The sequence below is a fragment of the Falco rusticolus genome, chromosome 1, assembly GCF_015220075.1.
Source record: "Falco rusticolus isolate bFalRus1 chromosome 1, bFalRus1.pri, whole genome shotgun sequence".
In the NCBI taxonomy this organism is placed as follows: domain Eukaryota; kingdom Metazoa; phylum Chordata; class Aves; order Falconiformes; family Falconidae; genus Falco; species Falco rusticolus.
In genome coordinates this window covers 110,987,829-111,013,473 of record NC_051187.1, presented here as the reverse complement: position 1 = coordinate 111,013,473, position 25,645 = coordinate 110,987,829, and the positions used below count along the sequence as shown (strand labels likewise).

The 25,645-nt window shown below is 36.2% G+C and overlaps 1 protein-coding gene across 4 annotated transcripts in view; it reads right to left on the bottom strand.

The window, feature by feature from the left end:
- LRBA (LPS responsive beige-like anchor protein) overlaps positions 1 to 25,645 on the bottom strand; it is a 411,738-nt gene that overhangs the window by 92,338 nt on the left and 293,755 nt on the right. For all 4 annotated transcript variants that reach the window (XM_037396311.1, XM_037396332.1, XM_037396323.1 and 1 more), the window contains 3 exons: positions 21,037 to 21,177; positions 19,729 to 19,848; positions 4,578 to 4,730 (listed from right to left, as the gene is read on the bottom strand). In XM_037396311.1, the coding sequence (XP_037252208.1) occupies positions 4,578 to 4,730; positions 19,729 to 19,848; positions 21,037 to 21,177 (414 nt within the window). The remainder of the gene's footprint in view (positions 1 to 4,577; positions 4,731 to 19,728; positions 19,849 to 21,036; positions 21,178 to 25,645) is intronic.

The following is a 25,645-nucleotide window of genomic DNA, read 5'->3' as shown; positions in this document are numbered from 1 at the left end:
CTAAAAAGTAATGCACCGTATTGACCAATAATGATCCTCTAATTCTCCCTGTAGATCCTTCTTACCAACCGGTCATTCTTAATACTGATTCATTTCGCTCCACTAAAATTTGCATTAGGGTGAATGGCTGGTCTACCATTTCTCTCCATTCTACTTATCATGCCAGGGTAAATTTTGCGTATAGTACCTTTATGTATTTAAGTATTTCATTTGTTTCAGAAAGCATCCTAGCTTCCAATCACTACATTTTCAATTACTTGAAAATTGGATTTCAAAACTTTCAATCCAGCACAGTAATCTCATCAGTATTCTAATTTGTCCTGCATTTTCCCCAGCATTGAATCAAATAGATAAACCACTAATCATGAAAGGACTAAGTCTGCAATAAAGCACAAAATACTTAAATTGAGATATATTGCGGAAAGCTGTCTTAACAGACCTCAACAACTTTATTATCAATTCTCAATCTAATTCTCAAAAAGCTGAGGCTCATCAAAACTACGTGAAATTTAGTTATTATCAGTTGATTAATAGTTTTAAATTAATTCTTACCTATTCAGACATCCAACCTTCAAATGACAGGAAAAAATAAACCACTCTACTATTTAGAACAAGCAGTACTGTGTTATCGGGATTTTTAGCTATTCCTAACTATCAGTGGGAAGTACGAGACATTTCCTTGGGCTGCACCTGGTCTTTGTGAACGTCAACTTCGTCATGCATGATAAGAAAGGCATTTAAAATTTCTATCAACTTTAATGGAATAATTAACACTAACTCCAGCAAGTAAATTTAAATTTCTAAAAGAGAAAACTATTATAAAGGAGGGCAGCTTACACAACTAAGACTGTGAAGCCAATAAAAAGACCCCGGAAAAATCTAAGTTTTAAAGTCTATTTCAGTGCCTGGCAACTACTGCTATAGTTTTTGTTTAAGATTTCTGTATCCAAACATCTGAACATCTGTATCTTTAAACTCTTCCCTTCCCAGTCTACTTCCCACTTCTTTTTCCTATAGGTCTCTCAGAAGCATGGGACAACCAAAAAATTGTTGGGTATTTTCTTTTTGTTGGATATCAGACCAAGTTAGCATTCTCCCCTATGCTCACATACTAAAAGCCCTAGAGACATCATAACTTGGAAATAATAAAAGGAAGGATGCAGTAGTATGTTGCATTTGAGATTTTTCTCTTTTGTTGAGGGAGGAATTATAATTTTATCTCATTTAAAAGTTTGTGGTTTACTTTTATTAAGCTAATACTATAATTCTTATTATACACATATGTATGTGTATATTACGTGTATATACATATATGTATAAAAAAGATGGAACTATACCATAACACAATTATTGTCAACTGCATCTGTGCAAACTGGAAAATATTTTCAGATATCTTCGCAGTTATTCTGAGGCATTATATACAATAGAGCGCTTTAGAGCTGTACAATAAGGTTTCATAACAGAAAAAACCCCACCACTTTTCCATCAAACTGTAGACTGTTTCAGAGAAAATTATTTCTTCCCCCGCCCCCCGCCTTGATTTGTGCTATTATAAAATATTGTGCTTTCACAAATACAAAGTACCAACTGTATGCAGAAGCAATACATGCATTTTACGCTTCTTCAACTGGCTTAGAATGGCATCTTGATGCTATCATTTAGCTCATCATGACATTCCATCAATCAAAACCCAGTTTTAATTATACAACATTCTGCTTTTTCTCTCAGAGCAAACACAGAGGACATGTGTGACTATCTATTTCAATTAAAATACATACTCCGTAGAATTAAAAATAGGTTGGGAATCACTTTTAAATCAGCTATCAGCCTGTCAATTAATGTTCTGAACCCCTGCTATTGACCCAGTACTGTACAAGCTGTTATTATGCACTGTCCTACATATCATCTGTTCCCCGGGCTGGTTGGTTCCAGAAAGACAGACAGCTGCAACAGTATATCCCTGCTCAACCTGAGGACCATCTGACTTTAATTGTAGCACACAGCTTGATGTGGGTCTGGTTATGAGAAGCCAAAGTATCACACTGTAATAATCTGGAAAAGCAGAAACCTGCCAACACAAGGCTGCAAACAGGGGCTTGGGCTGTCTGGCTGGCTGACGGGCTGCAGGAAATATGATTAATGAGCAAGGTATAATGATATCAGGAACCCGATTAGCACCACAAAAAGGTCACAGATCAAAGTAGTATGCATTTCATGAGCTTCAATCGTTGTAGAAGATCTGTGGACTTAAAGAGGTAAACTGAAATGCAAAGGGGAAAAAATATCTATGTGTGATAGCTTACAAAATGAGCACTTAAAATACTATAATCACTATTTCGTCTGAACCAGGGAGCAGTAAGGAAATATTAACTGAATGAATCGGCCCGTTCCACACTGTAGCAAGCTCTTTTTGCTAGCGTTTGTGAGGAACTGATCTTTAAGCATTCTTCCTAAACACACCTAGTCTACTTCAAAATAAAACAATGCTGATGGTATCCAATCCACTAAATATTAACGAGAGAAAGCAATTTAATACTTGCATGTAATTTTCTCAGTTTTATTCCACTGAAAAAATGGCAGATTACAGAGGGCATCATCCATACCAGCACTAACAGGGCCACCACCACCACGATAAGGTTAACTACGTCACACAGGAGCAGTTAATGCAATTCATTGGCACAGAGGTTTGAATTTAATATTACCAGACTGACGAAAAGTTGGTGTCTGTATTATAGCACCAGCACCAGGGACCTACAGTGTTATCAAAGGGGACGATGTCTGGCACACTTTAATATACCATCACCTGGTAAATTATTTCTTACATTTGTAATTAACTTAAGCTTTAAAAAAAATAATCTGTTCTGTCCAATTATACGATACTTGAAAATTGCATGTACCTGTAGAAGTCCGTCCTGAGAACACAGCACAAGTGAGACCTATCAAAAACAGCTGCAAGAAAGGCATCCACTAGTAGCAAAGGCTTTGGGAAATGATGGGAGGATGAGGGAAGGGTGACAAAAACCTGGAACCAAGGCTAGAAATAAGGGAGAGAAACCTAAGAGCGAAAATCTTAGAATGGGAGGAAGCAGGAGATGGAGAATAACTTCACAGTGGGGAAAGCCAGATCTGTAATTAATAAAATGAGAACTATATTTCATGCAAAAGCTACAATACAACAGTCACAAGAGATGAAGGCCACAGGCTGCCTTGGACAAGTCTGCTTAAGAACACAGCTTTGCATTTCTCAGGTTTTTCTGAATCACCGACGCACGCCAAGCTCAAAAAGGTGTCAGGCTACCTCCCCAGCCTACTACCTATCAGCACAACTGCAAGATCAAAAGTTGCGTCTGAATATGGTTTGCCAAGTAGTCCTGCTAAATGTTAGTGTATTTCATACCTCATTTAAATAAAATTTGCACATACTTCTATATGAAGCAAAACACTAAATTCACCTAACATAATTTGTGATTATTACGGTGCACCCTACAACTGCCTGCAGGAATCCAGGCCAAATAACATTTCCGAAGACCACGGTATCGTGTCACCAGTAAAAGTGCAGCATAAAGCATTCTGACAACGTACACATCACAGATTCCTTCTGATGTGACTGTATTGCAATTATATGAATATGAGGTCTGATGTTCCGCCAACAACAGAATTTTTTCAATTCCCCCTTTCTAGCTTAGGAATATTAGGGCATTATTAAGTCTAAGCCTGGTAGCTGAAAAGTTTTTGAGAGTTTCTATGCCTTAATTCAGTATTTCCCAGTTAGCTGACTACCACGTGAAAATGCAGCCTCACTTGTCAAGTTGCATTAAAAAAAGCTTCCCTAATTTATTTATTTTAGCACCACTGATGCAGATTCCTTTCATTCTGAAAAGAGCCCAGGGTAACAGCTTTGGGCATGTGCTGTAACACCAACAATGACACTGTAACAGCTATTCTGTAATTCATTACACTGCCTGGAGGGCACCCTGAAGCCAGGCAGTGCCAACAACCCGATTTTCCTAAACAGGGAAGGGAACAATAACACAGGTTTGGGGAATGAAGCAGGCAAAGGAGAATTCAGTTCTATTTTCTTGTAAAAAACACTCTGAAAAATATCACTTTAATGGAAGAAATGGAAAAGGTGGCAGCAGATTTAAAATGCAGCCTTCTTTCCCGAGGCGTTCACTGATCTTTGGAGCTAAATGGATACTGATATTAAAAAACCCTAAAACTGCATTTAAGTAATCAGAGTGACAAATATTTCTATGATTAAACAAGTTTTTTCAAGTCTTCTGTGAAGTGACAATTCTATTAGCTCTTTAGAACCACAAGAGCTGACATACAAATGGGATAAGATCTCCTGCATACTTAGACCACACAAACTTTTTTTAGCAATTCTAAAGAATGACCAACACCCTATGCCTTTTTTCTTCCAAAACTTGTAAATCTAACACTTCTTCAGATTATTTCAGCCATACTCATACGTAAACTACAAATAGCTGTATATTGCAAGCAAAGAGCCAAACTATTTCAGAAGAATCTTGCAAGACCAACGTTACTTGACCGATACTAGAAGATAGCCATCTTACCAGTCTGTTTATGCGAACAAATTCTTCTGGGGTTTTGGCCCATGGTGGAAGTTCAACATCAGACACAACTGTTCCATCATCCATTACTCCAAGATTGTAATTGTTGCTGTTGACAAATATCTCTGGGAGGTAATAGAATTCAGGAATCAATTCCTGTAGATAAATGAAAAACAATGCCATGTTATAAATTCTGTCACAGGATGCACTTTGTCATGTTAAAAAAAAAAAATGATTAGAATGTCATTAGGCAAAGAGAACATACAAAATCCTCCCACATCCCTCTCCACCCCTAGAAGGAGGAAATCCCCTCTTTCATACTTTCTACAATTTAAACCTTTGGATAGGATAAATCCTAATGTTTGCAACACCACAAAGAACTAACACACAACAGGCTATAAAACAAAAAGGTCAAAACATTGGTTTTGATTGCATACTATCCACAGAGAAACTTATACAATTAAAGTAATAAACATCACCTGGTAGAAATAGTATTCAGTGGAAAGCAACAGACAACTAAGGGTGTTAAGAAGTTGGGGAAAACTGATTCTTTCGCATTCTAATACAATTCATATTTTAAAGTGCTGATGCGCAAATGGCATTAGCATTTACAGAGTTTGCCTGAAAGTAATGCCATGTATGTTAATTACAAAGGTGTAAAACCCAGTTATAGTCCTAAAATAAAGGGTCTAAGAACTTAATGGTAAGGCTATTATCTGAGATTGTTCAATGCCCAGAAATATATTATTATTTGTAAATTCTAAAATACCTGCAGTTATACCACATGTTCAGAAAAAAACCCACATGGTCAAAGCTGAATCGATCATATTTTCTTTCATGAAAAGGTCATTAACTCAATTATGTGTCCAATTTATAATTACAGGGAAGCATTATGTATAATTTGACACACACACATGAAAAAAAAAAGGAAGGAATTGCACGTGGTTACAAGGCCTGTGTATGTGCTAAATTCCTTGTGAGGAGCATCACTGCTTTGAACAAGAGTGCTCTATGGGGCTGTGCCTAACAGGAGTGGAAGGTGGCAGTTACACCTCCAGGGCTGGCCCACTGGGGCAATTCTGCAGGCAGAGCCTGCTGGGCTAAACACGGCTCAAGAAAAAAATGCAAGCACGTACAGCAAAAGAACTGTAATTTCTAAGTCCTATGAAAAAAATCAAAGCAATGCTTATGGTTAAACAACGAATTTTTTTAAAGCAGAAAATGGTATATCTAGTGCAGATTTGAACACAACATGCTAGGAAGCAAAATTCAGCTCAAAACCATAAGGATTTTCTCCTGGATAAGGGCAGTGTTTCCCTGTTTTGTAAACAGACCTGCAGCTTTGGAAGTCGTCATGTATTCTGTACAATATGCACTAAGATATACATACACATATCTAAGTTACTATGATCAGAACCTTATTTACACACTTCTATAAACATCTGCAAAGTCTTGGCTTAACACTTCATAGAAAAAAAGCCTATTACGAAATAACATATATATTTCTGCCCTTAATATATTTTAATAGTGCTTTTTGGTAGAACTTGATGTTGAGAGTTAAATACACCCAATAACCCCGGCCATTTGATGGATTTAGAAAAATTGTGCCACTAAATTAGAGAATTTGCTTCCTTTGTAAAGAAAGGATCAATATGTGTAATTGCTTCAGGAAGTGTATTTCATAGCAAATGACTGGTGTAAAATTTGTCTTCCATACAGCAAGTGCAAACTGCATGCCACTTAAGAAGCAGAAAAAAAAATCAGACTGCCCCACTGGCTTTGTCTACAGTGGGTGTAGTGTGCAGCTACGTCAGAAGCTCAGTAGATCAGATCTGAAACCCAGTCTTGACATGGGTCAATGGCTCGGTGGTCTCCCAGATAGCCCCTCAGGGCCAGCGATGGCATGAGCAGCTTTCCAAATGGCTGAGTGCAATAGGGAGGTCATCAGATTGTGGACAAGGTCAATCCGAAGTAGCCAGGGCAAAGACAGGAAAGATCAAGCAGGAATTAAGCTATTATCACCTCCATCCTTGTGTGAAACACTGCTTGGCTTTGAATTGTACAACTTTTTGTTTACAGTCACCTTAATTAACTAGGCAGGGTAAAAACACGTTTCTGTACCAAATGCTTGACAAGTACTTGATAAAAAGAGATTTGAAACTATTTAATAGGATAAGGGAAAGAACAAGAATGTGGCAAGGATAAACATTTGTAAAAAATAAAGTACTCTGAAACAAGTTTCTGTAGTTTTTATCAGCACAGACAGAAACTTAACAAAGAAAAACAGAGATACTGGACTATTAATTTGATAGCAGCATAACAGCATAAATATGAAACCATACCATGATTCTGAATACTTAAAACATAAGCTCATTACATATGTTACTGATGGTTTGTTGGTTTTATGTATCTATATCTATATATATATCTGTACAGCTATTCATTAGTTTCTTTCAAGATCAGAAAACATTTGGCTTTCTAGAACACACATTGTTTTCATTACATTACACAGAAACAATATGCTGCCTGGAAACTTAAAAGTTATCAGTAACTTCTGTTAGTTTGACTATTAGAAACTTCATAAAACGTTATTTCATTACTCCAGAAATGAGTTTTCAGAAAGTTTTTCACTGCCACCATAACACATTTTTATAAAAAGAGCTTCTTTATTATCTGATTTTCTTACCTTGACCACATGCCAGCATTTACACATGGGAAAAGGGAGTGCAAATGGATACACTGGGCTATTTTAATTGAGTAGTATTTAGTGCTTTTAAATGGCTTTATACAGATGAAAATGACATTAGTTCAAGGCCAATGGTTTTTCCTAAAACCAGCAAATAAACCTGATAATAAAATATTTAATTTTAATCAAGTTTCTAAATATTATTTATGCATTTGTAACTGCAGTCCTTAGGAGTCCTCCTCAACTCTGTTTCTGGGGTCGTCTTTTTTCTTACAATATTTACATCGCATGCATAGACACTAAGACAGCAGCTGCTGACTCACGTGTGTGAGTTAACGTATTAACTCCATTAATGATGGAAAATCTTGGACACCTGAGAACGTAAAAAAATATTTAATGCACTTTTTGCCTGCCTTTTTTTTTTTTTTTTTTTTTTTTTTGAGGGGGGGTGGGGGCAGCGGGGAGCAGGGGAAGGAGTTCTTGTGGTTTCGCACAAATACCACATAAAGATGCAGGACCAGCCACAAGGGCCAGACTGAAGGACCGTTTAGTATCTCACGTGGAATGGTAACCAGGACTGGAAGACTAACACAGGGCAAATAGAGTCTTTCCATGGATATTCTGTCAGCTTCTTACAGTCAAATGGTTTTGACCTAATCTGCGCTTCTCAGTTTAAAATCATGGGTTCCTCACTGTAGCTTCCCCTACAAAGGTTTTTCCTTTGGCTAGTCTAAAACTGCTTCCTAACAGTTCCAGTGGATGGTTCTAGTACCCGTACTGTGAGAAAGAGTAAATATTAACTCCTTATTCATTCTTGTATACGCCCTTCTGGATTCCATAGACCTGTATCATCACATTCCTCTTCAGCGGTCTCTTTTTGCAAGCTAAAGCATTCTAGTCAATTTAAATTCATTCCCTCTAGAGGTCTTCCCTGCTGACTAACCACTTTGGTTGCCTTCATACTTCAAATTCTACTGAATCCATTCTGAAATTTTACACACTCAGCACATGTACAGAAACAGTAAAATTGTCCCACATTTCTTTTGTTTATATGATTTCATGGAAAAACGAAAACATCTGTATGATTTGTTGAAGCTCTTGCTTTAGCACAATCCTGTTGAAAATTAGTTTCAGGAATTCCTCTGTTGGAATTACAGGGTAAAGACAGACATACTTATGATAAGGAATATTTCATTCCTCCTACCATGGTTCTGATTTCATTACAACTGACAAACAACCTCACAGTGAATATCAACATGAATCTAACACACAGTATTTATAAAAAAAATTAATGGTAAAATTTGCCATATCAGGATTCTTACTAAAATGCTTATAACACTCTGCATATAATGAAAATACAATTTTTCTCTAAGAAAAATTGCCCTCTACCACATGGAAATAATGATTCCTAAGGAAACTTCACTAAAAATATTTTTTTTTTACAAACAAGTAATATCAACAGAATGTCAGTTTAACACTGATAATTTATTTTCATGTTTGTCACAATGCATTAATAAAAACAACTATAAAAGATACTTTGTTTCTTTATTGTAATGAAATGTTATTGTGTCCTTTTCTTTTGTTTATTAAATAATAGACAGATGCATTTTAAAGCAGAGTTATATGATCTGCAAAGGTGTCTAGAAACAGTGACACATCCCTAAGAATATTAAAACATAAGATACCAGATTTTCAAACTAAATTATTTGACAATACATTAAATGATATTTAAGCCTATATATAACCTGTCAAACTAAATAATACAAATGCATATTAGAAATCTGGGTATTCATTCATATTGCCACATTTCATTTCCTCTCTTAAGTGACTTAAGTAGCATTCAAAATATTAAATATTTATTAAATATGCACAAAATATTAAATTCAAATTTCATTTTTTTATCACACTGCAAATTAATCATTTTCATGACTGTGGGGTAGTGTAATTTCTAAGTACCCCTGAATTTCCCTCCATCTGCTATATGTGTGTTACTTCTCACAGAACTAAGAAATTGCCTCAAGACTGCCTGAAATTCTCCCAACTTGTAAGAAAAATACTTCAGCAGGTTTCCATCACATTTCTAAATTGAATTAATGAAGAAATTAATTTTGTCAGTGTGTGATCATCCTGTTAAAGTTCTAAGAGATTATCTTTCAAATAATTCCTAGTTTAAGAAAAATATTAAAATCTTTAGTAATTTACAATTAATCAAATAAAATTATAAAAGATCCAGATATTTAGTAGATTAATGAAATACATGATAATCACAATTAGTAGTTGATTCATTATGGATTAGTAAGTAGATTTTAAGTAAATACTTTATTGCATAAAAAATGCATCTTGAAGGCACTTTAAATCCTGTTAGTCAATACATGGGTTATACATTCACAAAATTATTTTACTTTTTAGCGAGGACATATGTAAAAGCATGCAATGATATTTATTGACCGTATTTATATACAATGTAATACACAGTTCAGGATAATTTGACAAAGAAAGAGGAAACAAGTTGCATACATTGTACTACATTCCTTTCCTCCATTTTTTTAAACTATCTGGGGGTGGAAAGGACTAGAGTGAATCATAAAAGTATCTAGATGAAACCTTGAAAGGTCATCTTTTCCACCTTTCCGTTCACAGAGAATCACAGTCATGTATTCTTGAAAGTGTTTCTCTGCCTTGTTCTTTTAAAGTTTCCAGGGATGGGGATCCTATGGATTTCTAGCATTCCTCCACACCACTGTTGCCCCCCTGCACCAAGGGCGGACAGCACGCGCCCCAGCACCATGGCTGGCACGGCAGCACACTGCAACAGGGAGTACGCAGCAGACTTCAGCTCGATAATAAGAAAGAATTCTTTACAGTGAGAATAACTGCTCTGGAACTACCTCCCCAGGGTCGTGGTAGGGTCCCCATCACCGGAGTTTTTCAAGATGGGATTGGACAAGGTGCTAAGTAACCTCACCTAGGCTCCCTTTCCTGTGAAAGGCTGGACCAGATGGTCCTTCAAGGTTGCTTCAGCCTGGGCTGCTCTACGATTCCATGAAACGAAGCGCATGGTGCCTGCTAGACAAAATCCCCAGCAGGGCAAAAGCATTAGAACTGCCACTGCCAAAGCACTTCACGTTTCTGTCCTTGTTCTTCTTTTCTGCAAAATAAACAACCTAAACCCTTCAACTTCATATCGCTGGTCTCATTTTCTAGACCTCTGGTCATTCTCCTTTGGACTTCAGCAAACTTGTCTGTAACTTAAAGTTTACTATTTCAACAGCTACACAAAGTTTTTGAGCCGATATTAAAAGTGTTTGTTTCATTTTCAATACAATTATGGCTGGGTATAACAGAAGTAGACCACAGACATCGGCTGGAATTTTCCGATCCATACACCCAGATGTCTATATTTTTAACTGCTACAATTCCCACAGATTACCTTAGTGGATCTGACTGAATTTAGAAATTGGGGTTTTTTTTAACTCAGAGAAATATTTTCTTGTTATAGAACTTGGCAGAATTTTACAGAAAAACAAATCTTTCATGAAAACCAAAGATCTGCATCCTAAATATGTTAAAATTTTTGCAACACCAGACTTTTTTTTAACCACTTTATGGTTAAAAATCTGAACTACTAACTACCTGCTTCTGAATTTTGCTAGTCATTGCTCTTGGACATCTTTGACCTTGCTACTAATATGACATGAAATTTCTCCTATACAAGGGTAATGTTGCCAGTTTGGCAGCAACTTTATTCCTTTGAAACTCCCATCTATTAGATGTGGAAGTATAGAACAATGCAAAGCATATGTAGAAAAAACTTATCAGGTTACAGGGTGTCTAAGCATGCTTATGTTAAGCAGCCTGTTTCAATAACCATGAGTTGCCATGTTGCAGAGCTTGTATTTTTTTTTTTAATCTGTATTTTAAAGAAAGTCAAGAAATTTGTCATCCTCTAGTTTCTGAATGTTCCAGTAGCTTGGAACTCTGGGGTTTCTTGCCTCTAGGACCAAGGTTTAAACGTACCACCTCTTTCAATTGGTTTGTACTCATCCTGCAGCTTTGTCAGTGCTCATGGGCCCATCTACAGCAATCTCCATCTCCTCCAAAAACATTTTAAGTTTCTTGGTCAATTTTAGCCTAACTTTACAGCAGGTTATAAAGATAACTAAGTTCCTACAAATTTAAAAACAATAAGCAGGTGAGTAGAGCCATTGTATGTGTGTGTCTTGAGGGGCCCAGTAAGTGCAGCGTAAGTTCAGATTTAGCGGACTCCACAGAACCTACAGAGAGAAGGCACCGTAACAGATGTCCCATCACTGAGAAATTCTTAACTGGAGGTTTACAGATATTTTGACAAGTCAATCAACTGCAAGAAGCAAGCCCATAGGAGACAAAGCATCATCTGTTCTAGCACTTGAAGAGAAGGATATTTTTTTCCTTCATAGAATGTTATAACTATTAATAACAATTTCCAAACATGCAAAACCTGGCTATTAGGTAAACAGAATTTTCTCAAGGCCCACCTTAATGTTTACTGCACATAAAGTTCAATAATGGAGTCCAGATTCTCAAGTCCTCTTAAAGACTTAGTAATCCACGTAACAGTCACAGAAACTAAGCAACACCACCAGTATTTAAAATCGTCATTTATTCATTTTACTACAGAACTAACTTGTCTACCATAGCAAAGACTTTCCACACAGGGTTTGTGCTTGTTTGGATAAAACACATCAGTACCCACAGACAGGAACAGGTTCAACACTCCTATAAGAAAAGGACCCAGTAATCCCTGTGGATACTGAAGTTTCCCTGGATGTGCTTCTTTCAGAGAAAGTGTGTGAAAGAGATATGCCATTACAGGACATATTATGACTGGATCTCGGTATCATTTCTTTATCAGATGTCAATGGATATTTTTTTAAATGAACGTTTTGCATAGGCCTTTAGGAACTCACAGCTGAAAACTTCAGCCTGGATAGCTTTTAATTCTGTTAGCTTTGAAAGTTATTTCACTCAAAATATGTATAGGAAAGGAAGAAAAGTAAAGAAATAGTGAAGGACTGAGGTACATGGGCCCATTATACAATTATCTGAGCATCCATCTGATGAGATCAATGTATTAAATTATTTAATTTTGATTTTGCTTTACTGCAACTATTCCTTTATCTATTTCAATAATGTTAATCCTTAGCTATATTTTAATGCCACTGATTATGAGGTCATGGCACCAGAACTCAATAAATCTTAAATATTATGTACTGTACCCAATGTTTTCTTATTCCTTTTAAGAACAATTTACAGAACTTGAAGAACAGCACATAACAGCACTATGATAGCTTCAAATAGATTTCGAGAATGTCCTATGGCCAGCAGAATCCTTGGTTTAGCACAGGCTAACTAGTTCAAACTTGGCACTGTTTCCATAAGCTGACGGTACCAAAAACATTTTTGTCCAGGATCAGCTTTAGTCATTAGCACAGAGATGACTTAGAGGCAAAGAATTAGAAAATGGATGAAAATTGAGAAGAGAGAGGGCTACTTTCAGAGCTCTTTCTCTATTACAGCCTACAGTTTGAGACATCATTTTAGACCCATGATTATCACTTGTTATAATTGAGTTCTTCATCTCGGTATCCTATTTATAAGGAAATCATTATTATTATTTTTTTTAGCATTCTCCTGCTTGTCAAGCTGTTCCCTCCAAGGACACTCCTGAAGAATGTTGGCCAAACCCATTATCCCACAATCTTACTAGCGTCTACATACACCAGATACCCACTTTAGTACACTCATAGAGGTCCAAGACAATATACACATTATAGCAGTTATTAAGCCAATCCGACTTTCTTTTTCAAAAGGTAGCCGCAATAGTAGACAGCAAAAGAGAGTAAGATGTTGCTTCATTTTCGAGAGAGACCTCTGAGAGTGTCTCAGTCTCCTGTGACATTCTTTAAGCAAAGTAGAGAAATGGAGATGAGATTAGGTTACAATAACGTGGGAGTACCCAAGCTGGAAATCCATATTCCAAGAGCAGTTATCAATAGCTCCCTGTCACACTGGGAGGACACGGTAATGGGGTCTGCCCTGCCCCTAATACCAGTCAATAATCTCATTAATGACCTGGCATACAAGGTGCAGTAAAAAAATTCCAGATGACACTAAGAAGGCAACACAGCTGTTTGGAGGACAGCATAAGAATTTCAAATGCTCTTGAAAACTGTACATATATTAAAAAAAAAAAAATCCACACCAAAAATCAGCAAAGTACTACACTTGCAGAAGAGGTAATACATGCAAAGAGCAACATGGGTAACAATTATGCTGTTGTAAACATTATGATAAATAGATTTCTCACAACAAGTTAGCTGTCAAACCAGAAATAACAACTGCTCCTGACCATGCGCAAATGTACTCACTCTTCAAAGAAAAACAGCAACACACAAGGACAGACTTAACGTCTGTATTCCAGAACTTAGTCCAAGCCTCAGACTGAACTACTTTCTATTGACCCTGTCAGGCTATCCATGTTTGCTTTTTATACAGTATTAACAAAACTAACCAGGATTGTATACACTAATAATGTGCAGTAGGAAGTAACTAAGTTACTAAGTTAATTATTGTGCCTGTCTAGTACTTTAAAGGTACTAAGTGGTAGTCTGACAGAATTGAAATATATTTAATATTCTTAACTTCAAAACACACGGCTAATCATTTAAATGCAACAGTGCTGAGCTATTCAGTAAATAACAATGCCAGAGTGGTAGCAAGATACTAGCAAACTTCCGAAGGACTTTCAATTTGCGTTGCTTCAATAAATGGTTAGGGAGAACTAGGAAATTAAATTTTATGCAACGTATCACCTCTTGAAATCAAAATTTGAAAAGTTCAACGAAAGGTTATACTACAGTGCAACATTAGTTTCCTGCTTTGATCATTGATCCAAGGCTCTCACAGGATGCTGACAAAGATTGGTTGTGACCACACATATGCTTTAGCTTTCTCTGTTGAAGTGATACCAGCCAACGAGAGCTGCTTCCAAAACTAGCTCATGTTAGTCCTCCTTGTAATATATGATGCCTCCAACTAAGATTAACAATAATCTCAGGACAGCGAGTATCACTAACTACATTCATTCCCAAGGGGAAATGACTTCCTGTAATCAGTTCAATGGTTCCAAAAATCCACATTTTTTTCAGCTGGAACCTGAACCTGAACCCCTCTTTTTCTTTTTCCTTTGTGCCCCCTACTCCCCATGCATCACAGTACAATACCATTCACTTTGGCCTGCCACTTTCAAGGTCTTAAAACTGGCTTCCCAAATCCGTTGTATTCTACAAATCAATGGATTAAAACTGCTAGGTTTTCATCCATTATAGAGGTATCAACAGGAACGCAGAGATCTTATGGTCAAAGAAACTAATATTATTTAATCAGCCACAACAGCCGACTACATCTCTGTTCTCAGCCCATCAAAAATGCAAGGTAAAGCTTAAAACCCTTTCACTTTTTGAGAAATAAATAGTTTTTACCCTGTGTTTGCCATAGATTGAATGATATGGACAGTCAGATACTACAGCAAAGTCATTTCCATGTCCAACTATACCTACATTTTTAAGAGATTCCTCCCTTAAGTCATTCAATCTATCTCAAGTCCCTAATGAACTAGCAACTCCCCTGAAATAATTTTTGTTGCCCACATCTCACTTACAAAGATATATTTTATAGCTAAAATAATTCTCTTCTTCATAAAGCTGCTCCCCGAGTAAATCTACTCTTGATCACAAACAAACTCTACGTTGTCTTCAAAAAGGCCAAGTGTTTCTTGCACTTATGGAAGTGGCAGCCCCCATCACACCTAGAATCGCATTCATCTTTGAAGGAGTCAGCTGCTTCAGAACAAGTGCACAAGAAAAATTCAAAGTTGATATAAAACCATGGATTAATATTTCAAATTAACTTTGAACTTAGCCAATTACTTTTGTCAGAATACTCATCCACAGCAGAACAAACACCCGTAAATATATAGTTACATAATTAAATCAAATACTAAGCCATTCTTCTTAACTACATATTGCTCAACCTCAAGAAGATCTCAATGAAAATAATAATACCTTAACACAAGCAAATATTTTCAACTTTAAAAACATTTATTATTCAGTCCAAAAAGCAATATATCAACCCCACCTGAAACACTGGAAAGTGAAGCAGAAAGACTGAGGAATTTAGTTAAGGAATCTGCTAAAAAATACTAGACAGAACAGTAAAAATGTAGCTTACTTACAAAATAAAAGAGGGAAATTCCTAATTAGTTCAATGCTTTTAAGTATTTCATCACTTAGTCAAAACTGACTGCTACAAGTAAAACATTCAGGATGTATCTCACAATTTTGTTAAAGACAGAAAAATGTTTCCTGTGGAAGTCAAAGGTTAGAACATATTGTAAAGATCTCTGTACGAAGACTTTCTAAAAGGCTGTTTTTTACTTAAATGTTCTTATTATTTGCTTGATTTTATTATTTTTTTATCTCAGCTCTGCATAATTTCCGTGAACACCTAACAATGAAAATTGTTCTCAAAACAAAACACCTTCTCCAATATGGCAGTTGCATTCTGTTAGCATTAGATTACAACAGGCATACAGAAGATGTAGGTTTAAAATATGTAACAAACAATTTCCCTTAAATAAGAATCCAAGAAAATACACTTCTTACACATTTTGTGAAAAAAAACAAACAAACAAACAACAACCCTCATCAAGTGCCTAATGTTTGTACAAATGACATGAGATAAAATCTCAGTTTTGCATGCAATTGCATAGTCTTCACAGACAGACATGAGCTGTGCTCACACAATACGTTCTTACATGAGTAAAAGAAAAATTGCATATTGTTTTGGACAAAATCTTGGCTCAAATTAAGATAGTCAAATTAAGCAGGTGGGAAAGGAGCTCTGAAGAAAGAATAAACATTGGATACTCTTCATTTCCCCTGGCAGAGATTAAAACCAGAGGGATTTGTGTTCATTTAACTCCTTCCCCGTCTTCCTCCTCCTACCTTCCTGAATATACACATGCATGCACACATGCACATACATCATGCAAGATGGGTAAAGAAAGCATACTAGCCAGCCATGGGTTGTCTCCCATGGAAGTTACTGCTTCAATTGCACATATTCATGACATATGAAAACAATAACACAAAACATACCATTTAAGTAAGGCTCCTGTCATTAATTTCACTGTGACAGCAACATCTAAGTTAATTTTCTTAATTAGCTAGTAAATAATTCTATTTACAAGCATGTATACAGTATGATGTTACCATTAACTACAGGAGCACATAATAATGACTTTATTTAGGCTCTTTGATGCATGTGTCAACTAAAGACATTCAAGCACTTTACTAGCAAGCTAACATGTAGCACTTCTGCATGTAGAAAACTTCTAGAGGCGTATGGGACACTGCAGCCACGCATTTCAGAAACACTTGCAAGGCAGAGCAGAACACAGAATTATCAGGAAACTTGGTTTCCACAGCCATAGTGAGATATTGTGAATACAGGTATTTCCAACAAAGATGGTTCTGTGCATTCTCAAACTTCTTTCCTAATTCGTTCAACATGTCCTATGAAATCCTATCTCATCCTCCCTCCTGGCTGCTCATCCAGTCTCATGAACAGACTTCTCTAAACTATCTTAATACTCGCTCAGATGCTTGACAACAGTAGGATGTAATTCATGGCAATTCACCGACTCAGAAAGCTGCAAGCAGTTTCAAAAAGCCATCCACAACAGGACGGATGCCTCTCAAGGCAGGACCAACTTGCACATACATCATTTCCACACGATATCAACGTATTTCTGAAAAACCCTCCCTACACTAATTGCCAGCGAAGCATTCATCGGGTTTATTTGTTCTGTTAGAAAGGTTATACTCACATCTAATCAAAATCTCCCAGATATCTAAGTTCGTTAATTCTCCAGCATAGGCAGCAGAAATTTTTTGTTTCTTTCTTGGAGCAGTCCCTATGTAACAGAATAGTCTTTAGGTTCCTCCCAATCTTCTCATTTTTTAGGCTGATGGTACTACTCAATCTTTCATTGCATCTCATTTTCAAGACCTTGCATTGTTATCATTGTTCCAGAGCTGAGATTTATGTTACACATTTTGAAAGTCATCTATGTCCTGTTAATGTATCTTGTATAAAATGTTACTCACTTTTTGTTTTACCGCAATACTGTTAATTCACATGCACTGGCAATGTACTACAACCCTACACCTTTTTTTTTTTTCTTTTTTGGACAGCAGATTGTTCCTTGTGTTATATTTTTGCCTAATTCTACAAAAATCTGCATGAAGACTACAGTTCTCACTTTTCCCTAATAAAATTTCATCTAACACCTTTCTCAAATAATTTTTCCCTTCTGCAAGAAATGCTCCCAATTCCACTACACTTCCAGTACCTTGCAATCCAACATAACAGAAATTGAGGCCTAACTTGTTATTATCCAGGAGAATTCCACTCAATACATCTTTCAGTTTTAATAATGAACCCCTGGTAACTATTCTCCAAGGACAGCAGATTCTTTCAGACCAAGTTTTCCCAGTTCACTCATGAGATAATGTCAAAAAATAAGATCATCATCTGCTTCTTCTCTGCTTATATGGTCTGTTACCTTTTCTCATCAGAAACTGTGATTGCTTTGACATAATCTCTTCTTCATAAATATGTGTTTCATTTGCTTGTCTCCTTGTTATCTTCCCGGTACTTAAACATGGTCTGATTATTTGCGTAAGTATTTTGCTGTGAATTGTAGTTAAACTCAGCTCATAATTTCCTGGGTCTCTTTCTTCTACTTTAAAAACTTCATACTTCATTTGTCTACCACTGCTACCCTTCTCCTCCTCCATTTCTCAAAAAAAACTAAAGCAGCACTCTGATTTTTTTTCTGCCGGTCTTGTATGTACAAGAGAATGAAGCTCATAATGATCAGTCATTTTGAAAAAATTTAATGTGTTTGTGTTTTCCAAACTGCTCTTTCCCAATTTGATATAGACATTGTATCTTTTTATAAGTGGTATAATCCACTAGTCACACCTAGCCATCAATCCTTTCGGTGAGGACTCACAGATGCAAGAAAGATGTTACTTTTTCAGCTTTTTTTTTTTTTTATGTAAGTGGTATTAATCCCACCAGTCACTAGCCATCGATCCTTTTGGTGGAGACTCACAGATGCAAGAAAGATGTTACTTTTTCAGCACTATCACTTGACAATTATCTCATTCCATTAATCTGCAGATCAATCCTTTCCTTAATTGTCTCCTTATTATGAATATAGTTATAGAATGATTTCATGTTACTTATGTCTCTTGCTAGTTGCATGACATTCTTGAGTTAGCCTCTGATTCTCTTTACATCACACTGTTCCACCCTTCCTTCCATTAAAAACACCAATTCTGATATTACTCATCATATTTGAGGTCAACAACGCTTTCCCACCACTGCCAGCATCCTGCTCTCCTTTGTTCTCCTCCCCAGTTCAAAATATTCCTCAGATCCCAGACTAAATTTGTTTACCTCATTCCTTCCTTCAGTGCCTACCTGCCAAAACCTTTCCTTGGAACTTCCATGTGCTCCTGCCTTAGCTTCTTGACCCACTTCATTCTAGGTCTCTTTCTACACAATGACTAATTTACCAAATTAATTTATCTTCTATTCCCATCTACTTCTTGTTCACTGGCCAGTTCCCAGGCCCAGCGCCCCTGTTAGGACAGGTTCAATACCATGCTAAATTCTGTGTTTCGGCTTGGTATCCTCAGACACTTGGCTTCCCGTAGCCCTTTGTTTCTCTACACTTATACAGTCTTTCTGGAGGCTGCTTCCAGATCTCCCTCTCAGCATTTTATCCCCTGTTTATTCCTCTTGATAAGACTAGGTTTTGCCCTTCCTGCACCTAAATTAGCACAGCCGGCTCCTCCTGTTTGTCACAGTCAAACAAGGAAATAGGCCACTGCAGAAATTGCCAAAAAATGAGATTGGATGCCTAAAGCCAAAATGACATAAAGTAATAGGAATATAACTGCAACATTCTTATCTGAGCAGGGCAGAAGCATGAACGGAGTATTCATGAAACTTAGTGGTTAAAAATCTGTACCAGCTTCTACTGACTTTTCAAAGGCTTTAAACTTGTGCAGATGAGCAGACAGTGAAAACCCTACCTGTAGCACAAGGCCAATTTTGCCATATTTCAGTCTTGGGGCTAAAAATGTTTGCTGAAGTTTTACAAAAGCATTCACTGAAAGATTCTAACAGAAGTAAAAACATATGTCATCTCCCTTGCATCTTTTCCCAAATGGTAGGATAGCTCCTAAACTTCTTCCTCCCCTTTTTCATAATGTGCGGTCTTATGATCACAGCTACGATAAAGGCAGATGCCATATAAAACACGTTAACACCTTTCAGGAAAGTTTTTACCTTGATGTCTGATGTGTCACGCTGACTATTGCGCCAGGCTCTTGAAATAGATGAAAAAGTTCTATCTGCATGATCAAACTTCCCACCTTGTAGATTTAGGAAAAGTGTTGTAAAGGGTTCCTAAATACACACAAAAAGATTAATTAAAAACAGCAATGTATTTCTTTAGGAATTTTAGGGGGGAAAAGGGGATTTATTATTCTTTTGGGGTTTAGTTATTAATGATGCTACTCTTCTGGCAGACACATGATTAATTGCAAAGGCTTAATTTATTATCCAAGAAGGAGAAATACAAACTGATGCTTATTTTTTCAATAAATGCTTTTTATTCCTACTCCATGCATAAATATTTAGATAAAGAAAAGCAAATAAAAACAAACAAAAAAAAATTACAGGCTGGAGGAAAAGCTACAGTCAGCTGTGACACAAGTTGCTCTTGAAAACACAAGAAGCTCAGTATTTCTATCTTAGATATTTTTTAAACTGGCATGTAACAAAAATAATACATGCATTTTATTTTGTTCAAGGTAATCTATTAATTATAAAGGGTAGGAGTTAATACCGATAGCTTTACAGTTGTTATTGTTTAGTATGTAATTTATGATTTAGAAAAGAAAAATGTTTGAAAGATTTAAAAGCCTCCTCTTAGTTAAAGAACACTTAAGCACATATTAGTGGATAATTGCTTGAAATTAGCTAAGCACTATAAATTACTTCAAGGATTTATGTATGCTTGTACATTCTAACAAGCTTTAATTAATGATGTGCTGCTAATGCTTTCCCAAAGAAATTACTTTCTAGGAGATAAATCACCTTTCAATTTTATAGAAAAATGCATTGTTTAACCAATGTATTATCAATTTGTAGCATCTCAAAAGTTACTTCCATATAAATTTGCAGCAGAGTTCTAAAAATTAATTATTTACATCACAGAATTTCATGATCATCAGAAACCAACTCATTTACAATCACTAGGAAGTGAAAATTAAATACATTCACAAAGAACCACAAATGTCATACATGGTGTCCACTCAGAAACATGCAAGGAATTAACTATGTTTAAAGTAGCATAAGAACGTACACTAAAAAGCAAATTTTATGGAGAAAAAGCTTTACTGATTTGAAAAGGCTGTACCATAAAAATTAAAACCTTCTTCTTGAACTTTGGAATACATCTATTCTATGCTACTGATTACAATTACTATAAGATTTCAGTACTCTCCTGTGCCATTGAGTTCTATTCATTCCTAGCTGTTTGTTACTTGCATTATCATTTAAAGGAAAAGCATTTTTGAAAGATATACTTACAATTCTTAATAACCATGTGAGCGCAAAACTTGCAGTTGAATAATGTGTGCCATAGTGAAATTTTGGAACCTGATCATCTTCCCACGATTCATATCTCTCAGCAAAGAATGCTGCTCTCTTTGGATTCAAAGCTCCGATAGGCTACAAGGTTTGTAAAAATAAATACATTAAGTAAATAAAGATAACATGACCCATTATCACATCATATTCCCTTTGCTTTTTTTGGTAACCAGAATTAATGGCATGCATGGAAAAAGCTGGATCTGATGTTTTGCAAAAGCAGATGCTGGATTCTCTAAGCACCTGAACATACCTGTGTGTTGCAAACCAGGACTCCATGCACACACATACAGCTGATTGGAAAAAAGTCTATTCTGCATTCATTTCAGCTTAATTTCTATTTACTGCTGATTAAAGTAACCAGCTAAAAAACACTTCTCAGTGAAATGCCTCGGACAAAGAGTTGCTGATTTGTGTGCCTGTGGTTGCATCTGCATGTTGAATATACTATGAAGCAAATGGGAAGCAGCAATGATAAACATCTTTGGATATTGGGGGGGGTGGGGGTGGGGTGGGGTGGAGAATAGTGACCGATAGTGTGGAAGAATATTAACAGCGCACTTGGAATTTTGATATTACCATTCTTGTTTCTCTTCTGTCTACACACTTATCCCAAGACAAGTTTTACATAATGGCTAAAACTTAAAGCTTTGAAATGCATAGATGAAATAGCAGTATTTCTACATAAGAACATCGATATAAAAGAAACAAATAACACATGTATGACTAAAAAAGTCTATCACACTTTCACCAACAATGTTATTCTTTGTTCAGTGCTTACCTATGACATAAACACCCAGGGATTTATTTCAGTGTAAGAAATACAATATTTTGATATCTATACTTGTGGTTTTCTTTAGCAGACTTTTACAGAAGGATTTGGAAAAAAGTATAGGCATACAAAATCACTGAGAAATCCAAAGCTAATTTAGTCATTCCACGTGTAAAATGTTTTAAGAGGTCTAAAATATCTTTGCATATACATGCAGAATATATGCATACCACTTGGTATACATATTGAGCATACTGTATATATGTTATTAATGTAAATGACACTCATCTGTACAGACAGTGGATGCAGTCAAGTATAACTGAAGAATAAATACGTAAAAATATTTTCTTCTTTCTGTTCTGCAAGAATAAGTATAAGTAAGAACACACTACAAGGTAAGCAAAAGCTTGAAAAGTCCTTGAACAAAAGTATCGGTAACCAAGTTGCTAATACAAGCACAGTTCAAGTGAAAAACTATGTCTGCTATTCTGATTATCAGTATTCAAATAACTGCTGCTTTGCAGCTCACATGAATTTGGCATACAAGCTTCAAAGTACTTTCTCTTCTAGGATAGATTAGATCTATGAATGACCTAAGATCTAATCTTACTTTTTTACTTAGAGCAGCTTTCACATTGCAGTAGGATAAAGAAAACATCTTAGGTTAATTACTATTTTTGCAGTTCACTAATTTGAAATATGACCTTTTAAAAGAAGTGGTTCCTGTATAAAAGGATTTTTATCTGATTTAGCAAATTTATTCCAGGGAAGAATGAAACTGACTCCAAGAAATCTCTTTTGTTGCAAGAACCACTTTGGAATCTCCATCTGTACTGATTTTCCCTAAAGACTCAGCTATGCTTGAGGGAAGAAAGAAGAAAGAAGGTCACTGGTAGACAAATTATATAAATTAAAAATAGAAACAGTGTTGTGCTGTGTGATTCTGTAACATTTTATGTATTCTCTTTATCTGCCCCTATTTTTATTACTCTCCAAATGAGTATAGCTCAAATCAATAGTTATAGAATTACATTCCTTGAATATAAAGCTACACCCAATTAGAATTGATTTCATTCTTTTTTAAAAAAAATAAAAAGGTATCATGCAGAGATCCATACAGCCAGAATCCACAGTATTGATTTTGGCTGTTATTGTTACAGTTGGTTTCTGAAGCCTGCAACAGGACAACTATCAAGACATGTCACATTTATTTGCAGCAAATAAAAAAGTCCCCAAATGAAAGAAAGCTTAGGGGAAAAAAAAGAACCGTGGAGCTGTGCACTGACAATGATACACTATCAGCTTACTCAGAGAAGTTACAGTGGGAATACACACATTGAATTATACATTACACGAATGCACTGATTTATTGTGGTAATAACATCCACCTCATTAAAAGATTCTGCTTTGCTGCAGTTGGAGGGCTACATATTGTTTACTGCTATAAATTAACGGCAGCACACAGAGACTGTAGAACCCTTCTACAATAGATCTGTAATGACAGTGCTGTATATCACAGCTTCCCCAGCAGCTTCATAATAAATGGAGACAATGTATTGGGCTAATACATTCTACCAGCAGGCCCATATTTTTCTGACAACTGCTTCTAAGGATGAGGTGATTCTAGTGTGTTGCACTGCACTGCCACAGTAACTAAGCTCGTGCCACAGAAAAAGCCATACAAGGAATATCTAAATACCCTCCGACTTTTAATTTAGTAAACAAATCAAGTGACATTTTGTAATTATTCATATTTCAAATTAACAGGGAATCAGGATTACATACTGGATTCCCTCCCTGTGGGTAAATGTCAAGGGAAAAAGAGTAACTCCGAACTAAGCCCTGCTAGTGTAGCTATGAGACCACAAATTTAACTACTCGATATGATTTCCCTATGGCTACAGACCACTATGGAAGAACAAACTGGGAAGCTTCCATATCCAGAAATTCCAGAATATATTTTCTTTGCAGTAACTCTTTCCAGAGAGAAAAATTAGGTATTAATTCACCAATTAAAAATACCTGGGGGGGGGGGGGGGGGGGGGGGCGGGGAAGAAAAGTAGAGATAGTAAAATTCTAACATGCAAAAAGAATGGATGAGACTACAGGAGTCAGATGAAAAAAGAAATTGCTTATGGCTACTAAGTTTTCAAACTGTATTGAAAAATGAATAATGCATATGGTTTTCAAGTCAGAGTTCATTTGAAAAAGGGTCCAAACTGGAGGAAGAACTGGAGGAAGGATTTTTTTAATTTTCTCTTTTCCACAAGCATGATCACCTGGGGTTTGATCCGAAGCGGTTGTAGTAACAACATGTCCTACTAATATGAAGCCAGAAGCTATTCTTAAAAAATCTAACTCATTTGATACTACTTTTTCAAGTGCTCTCAAATCTAGGAGTACTTCAAATAACTAAACCTCACATTTTGACCAACAACTGAATATAGTAAATTGCAGCCTATGGGCCAAGCTTGCTTACTTCCTTGAGACACAACAAAGAAAATGGTCTGTTGAAAAATAACTGAGAAAACACACTGACATTTACCATCTACTGCTGTTAAATATGTCCAGGCACTATGATGCGCAGTTCTATTTGTTGGTTCCTGATCTTAATCCGTGCCAGACACTGGAACAGTGGCCCAGCTGGCCTCCACTTTCGGAAGAGGCCCTGGTGCATCCATCGGAAGAAAGGAGAATGCCCGCTGCTTCTCTGCGTAGGGCAGAACCTCTCCCGGATTCTGTTGCTCATGTTATAGAATACATACCTTCTGGAAAATTGCTAATGACCTAACATAAGCAGACCAAAGTCTTATAAAGAAAGAATTATGGTCTGTTTATTATCTCACACATTTAAGAAGAAAAGAGGTGCTTTTTATTTGTATTTAATGTTTCTCATTTTTAAAGTAGTGTTACTACAAATACCAGCCATAGCCTGTTCTTACCCACGCTGCCTTTTGTTACTGGCTTCTAGACAAGCTTCTGTTAGTAAAAACAGCATCTTCACTTTTACTGTCTGCTACCCATTGTAATACTGGGAAAAGTTTTAAACTCATTAATATTTAAAATCCAGGAGAGACTGGAGCACTATGGCAGTAAATTGCATTAACTACTGCAAACAGTAAGTGATCAAGATGCCATGTTTTTTTCTTCACTGTTAACAGTTACCTCTTCTGGGGAAGATGGCAATTTGAACAATTACTACTGGAAATCAGGAGGATCTGTGTGAGTGCCTCAGTTCTGAAAAGTAGGCAGTTCCAGAAACAGTCCATGCTGACCAGTGAAAACGGGAAAATTTAAAAACGAATGAAAAAATTACTTCTTGAAATTTGTATTTCAAAACTTCTTCACCATGAAAAAATTAAAAAAGGAAAGAAAAAAGACAAGAAGAAAAAAATGGGGAAAAAAGAAAAAATGCTTTTCCTTATGATTTCTTATACTTCACATCCAATCAGGTATTTGGATTGCTGTGAATACAATTGTCTATATCATTGAATTATGTTTTGTAGCATCCTTGCCAAGTATGAATGATTTTTTTCGTACGTTCTATTTCAAGATGACTATCTGGTTTGCATTACTGATATTTTTCATATATTCATTGAGCTTAAAGGACCAGGGGGACCATTAGGTCATCTCATCAAGCCTTGTGTTTGCATGACAAGCCATTAAATACCTTTCCATTACATGATTTCGAGCCCAACTGTTTATACTTGATTATAGCATGAGCTGTATTTGGCCAATCTGCTTTCCAGAAAGGCATCTGACTCTTGAGTACATGGA